Raw genomic sequence first — 5,000 nt, 5'->3', positions numbered from 1 at the left:
TCGAAGTATCTCTAGTATGTTGGAAAAATATTCCGAAAGTTTCAAAGCAATCCACCAAATCATTGCTAAAGTGCAGACTTTTTTGTCATGATACCCCTAAAAAATGACGCAAAAAGTCTCGATTTTGACCGCTCTTGCGATCGACACCTGCATCAGTAGGAATAGCATAGCACGCGAAATACGCAAGGTAGCAAAACAAAACAATCTATTTAGGGTAGATAATTGGTTTGACTTTCTTCTCGTATGTCAAAGTTGCAAAGTTTTGCCTATTGTGATTTCTTGTCAATTTTTCATTTGGCTCTTCCGTTTTTGTCTGGTCGATTTTGAGGGTACCCTTACTTGAGCGGCGGTCACGTGATCCATGTAAAAGAAATATTTAATCCAAAAGGTGATCCTGGAGGTTAAGTGAACGGTCTTAACTGGCATATACAGTTTTAATGAAATGACACGGGAATTAATGCTTTAATTTGGGTTTGAAATTTGTTGCAATAATTTTTTGGCCAAGTTTATAAGGCAGATCAGGGAATCCGAAACAATGAACTTGTTTCTTTGCCGAATTGAACATCGGTAAGTGGCTCATCACAACAAACTACATCCTATTCGCACTAATGTTTGTTTCTTCCTTTTTTTCAGGAAAAAAGATCGCAAAATAAAAGACACCTGTACTCAACAGCAAGTTTAATGTGCGAGTATACTTTACTCAGTATTACAGGACAATCTTGGAACAATCTCATTTACCTTATAAACACTGTGCTAGATTTTACTTACTGAAAATGTAAACACGCACAAAATAACTTTGTGTTTGATCACAAAAGTAAATGAACGCTAATTTTTTTATTCTTCATTGGCCAAGCATATTCCTGTTCTTCCATCTTCATCAACACTTCTTCTTCATGTTCGAATATGTCGCGTGCTCCCTTCATGTGCAATGATAGAACGGCCTTGATCGTTAGGTCATTGGTTGTCTTCCCTTGTAAACTCTCCAGTCAGAGAGATCATTTCAAGACTGGTTAGTAATGGACGCAAGCAGCATGTTGTCCACCTCGTTATTCTGCTTTCACAAACGCCTGATGTACTGATGTTTGTTTTCTACTTACTATTTGTTAATGCTTTATTTTATTTTATGTATGCTGGTTAACATTCAAGTTTAGTGTCCCAAATTCACCCTGTCGTCGATCTGTCAACAGTAAGCCATAAAGTTACGTCCCTTGAATAAAAGGTAAGGCTCATAGAATAATTTGAATTTTTAAGCAAAGATTATCGCTCTTGGACAAGATTTTGCTTCAGGAACAAGAGTTTGGAAGTTGTCTCTCCTTCCGTCAAGTTTCGTAACGTGGAATTAATAAATCCAAAAACAAACAACAACAACCTACCTTTCTTGTTTTTTTATGTGGAATTAGGCCCCCCCCAAAAAAAGTCTGTTTACGGTAACCCGACCGACCCTATTTTTTTCGCGCGACCCTAGACTTTTTTTGGCATTTGGGAAAAAAAAAAAAAAAAAAAAAAAAAAAAAAAGCAAAATAACGTAAAAATATGGTTTTTTGGAGAAGAAAAAAAATCCCAACCTACCGACCCTATTTTTTTGGCCTATGTTACCGTAAACAGACCTATTTTTTGTGGCCTTAATAACTTTCTCGAATATATGACACAAAACTTGATATTTTAATTTTTGGTATTTGTAATAGCCATAGCTTACCAGCTCAGATTACCGCTTTTGGATTTGTTGAGGATTTCTATTAGATACCTTGATGATTCAGTTTTGCCCCGAGATTCACTGAACATGTTCTTGAGGTGATAGTAGTAATTTGTCACTGACATGAATGGCATTTCAGGCATTGCTGGCATTTGAGAATCAGGAAGTGAACACATAGTACATGTTTTGTTTTTCACAATAAAAACTAAGTAAAGTAATGTCTTTGTTACCTGACTGAAGTGCTGCATTAATGGTTGTATTGTCTAAGAATTGTAGTAACGTGTTTCATTTGAATGTGCAATGTCGTGCGATGTTTGATGAGAATGTGTGCAATTGTATGTTATTGTATATTAACACATACTTTTTACATTTAGTCAAGTTTTGACTAAATGTTTTACCATAGAGGGGGAATCGAGACGAGGGTCGTGGTGTATGTGTGTGTGTGTGTGTGTGTGTGTCTGTCTGTCTGTATGTGTAGAGCGATTCAGAGTAAACTACTGGACCGATCTTTATGAAATTTTACATGAGAAGTCATGGGTATGATATCCCCAGAGTTTATTTTTTATTTTTTCGATAAATGTTTTTGATGACGTCATATCCGGCTTTTTGTAAAAGTTGAGGCGGCATTGTCACACCCTCATTTTTCAATCAAATTGATTGAAATTTTTGAAAAGCAATCTTCGACGCTTCGGTATTGCATATCAGTTTGGTGGCTTAAAATTTAATTAATGGCTTTGGTCATTAAAAATCTGAAAATTGTAATTTTTTTTTATATAAAACGATCCAAATTTACGTTAATCTTATTCTTCATCATTTACTGATTACAAAAACATATAAATATGTTATATTCGGATTAAAAACAAGCTCTGAAAATTCAAAATATAAAAATTATGATCAAAATTAAATTTCCGAAATCGATTTAAAAACAATTGTATCTTATTCCATGTCGGTTCCTGATTCCAAAAACATATAGATATGATATGTTTGGATTAAAAACACGCTCAGAAAGTTAAAACGAAGAGAGGTACAGAAAAGCGTGCTATGCAGCACAGCGAAACCACTACTGCGTTAAACAGGCTCGTCAATTTCACTGCGTTTTGCACGAGCGGCGGACTACGGTCATTGTGAAAAAATGCAGTGCGTTCAGTTTAATTCTGTGAGTTCCACAGCTTGACTTAATGTAGTAATTTCGCCTTACGCGACATGTTTTTCATTGTCGTGGATGCACAACTCAGTAGTACAGGCTGATTTTAAGTGTATATTGTGTATGAGAGAGAGAGAGAGAGAGAGAGAGAGAGAGAGAGAGAGAGAGAGAGAGAGAGAGAGAGAGACACACACACACACGCACACGCACACGCACACGCACACACACACACACACACACACACACACATTACTTACGTTCAAACCAACACGACATATGTAGCTATACGCAACATTTTATTAAGCCAGTACATGTACTATACATGTACTACATATTTGTTTCTTAGAAGCGATATGTGTGCAATTACTTTATCGATACGTTACTGTTTTACTGTTGACAATTAATTAAAAACAATTACAAAAAATGAAATCATGTCTAAAAAAAATGACAATGTTTTGTGACAGTACTTCAGCACAATGGAATACGTTCTTCCAATGAGTATGATGAAACATATGTAAAGTATTCATATAGTGAGTAGGTTAGTGGCTAACATTTGTGATATCAAAAAGAGTATTTTCATTTACCGTGTCGGCACAATTAAGGCGCAAAGCAAGCCAAGTCCAACGTATTAATACGCATTCATTTTCTACAAAATTAATAAGCACTCCTATAGAACTCCTAGCAGGCCAACAAAATTAGCTTCTAGATCATGCCTCAATTTGTCACCAATGCTCTAATCATTTTCAAAAGTAAAACATTTTTGTCCTATGTCATTCCTCACAGGAAATGTACCACTAAATATTTCTGATGAAACGCAAACGAAATATTTGGAGGAAAAAGCCAAGAAAAAAGCAACAAATCTAGTAGCTTAGGCAGGGCAACATCCTGAATTTGATTGAAAGAGATTGGAATGGAACGGTGGGAAAGAGGCGTGTGTAGGAAAAAGGGGGCGGGGCTGACAAGGTGGGATATAACCTGTAAAAATGTACATAAATATTTGGACATAGTCATCGAAAGTCTTAACTTGCTTGTTCAAATGAACACACGGAAAGCTGTGTTTTACCATTTGCGCTTGTTTTAATGCATTCAGACGTTCGCGTTAACAAAAAGCATGTCTTCTAAGAAGCAAAACCATGCGGCACACCACATCCGAACCGGCGGTGTCATCATATTTAGACCATGAATGTATAATTATTGATAAGCACGGGTGCTTTAGGTTTAAACAAGAAGGGCAAAGCCCATACGACTCACATGCTTGACCTTGACCTTTACATGACCTTGACCTTCAGGGTCAAGGTCAAATAACTAAACCTAGCAATGACATCATACACTAAGAACTGCTTTACACATTTTTCCTACCAAAATACATGTGACCTTGACCCAAGGTCAAGGTCATCCAAGGTCATGCAACACAAAGCTGTTAATTCAAGACATAGGAAGTACAATGGTGCTTATTGGCTCTTTCTACCATGAGATATGGTCACTTTTAGTGGTTCACTACCTTATTTTGGTCACATTTCATAAGGGTCAAAGTGACCTTGACCTTGATCATATGTGACCAAATGTGTCTCATGATGAAAGCATAACATGTGCCCCACATAATTTTTAAGTTTGAAACAGTTATCTTCCATAGTTCAGGGTCAAGGTCACTTCAAAATATGTATACAATCCAACTTTGAAGAGCTCCTGTGACCTTGACCTTGAAGCAAGGTAAACCAAACTGGTATCAAAAGATGGGGCTTACTTTGCCCTGTATATCATATATAGGTGAGGTATTGAATCTCAAAAACTTCAGAGAAAATGGGAAAAATGTGAAAAATAGCTGTTTTTTAGGCAACATTTATGGCCCCTGCGACCTTGACCTTGAAGCAAGGTCAAGATGCTATGTATGTTTTTTGGGGCCTTGTCATCATACACCATCTTGCCAAATTTGGTACTGATAGACTGAATAGTGTCCAAGAAATATCCAACGTTAAGTTTTCCGGACGGACGGACGGACGGACGGACGTCCGGACGACTCGGGTGAGTACATAGACTCACTTTTGCTTCGCATGTGAGTAAAAAAAACCGAGCAGACTTGCCCTTGATCTTGGCAAAGCAGAAACAAAATTAAAAACCTCAAATTCCAATAGACACAATCTCATCACAGGTATGTTACACATT

General features: G+C 36.9%; 2 protein-coding genes across 2 annotated transcripts in view; one reads left to right on the top strand and one right to left on the bottom strand.

Moving 5' to 3' along the window:
- The window catches only part of LOC138962160 (organic cation transporter protein-like), a 16,203-nt gene extending 14,292 nt beyond the window's left edge, over window positions 1-1,911 (top strand). The window contains exon 11 of the mRNA XM_070333887.1: window positions 634-1,911. Coding sequence (XP_070189988.1) covers window positions 634-682 — 49 coding nt within the window. The 3' untranslated portion in view covers window positions 683-1,911. The remainder of the gene's footprint in view (window positions 1-633) is intronic.
- A 1,205-nt stretch (window positions 1,912-3,116) lies between these two features.
- LOC138962158 (organic cation transporter protein-like) overlaps window positions 3,117-5,000 on the bottom strand; it is a 29,242-nt gene continuing 27,358 nt past the window's right edge. The window contains exon 11 of the mRNA XM_070333884.1: window positions 3,117-5,000. This exon is cut by the window's right edge and continues 1,553 nt beyond it. The gene's annotated coding sequence lies outside the window, so the exon portion shown is untranslated.

The sequence above is a fragment of the Littorina saxatilis genome, linkage group LG3 (assembly GCF_037325665.1).
Source record: "Littorina saxatilis isolate snail1 linkage group LG3, US_GU_Lsax_2.0, whole genome shotgun sequence".
NCBI classification, from domain to species: Eukaryota; Metazoa; Mollusca; class Gastropoda; order Littorinimorpha; family Littorinidae; genus Littorina; species Littorina saxatilis.
Note: the sequence above shows the minus strand (reverse complement) of the source record. Positions and strands in the feature narration are given on the sequence as shown.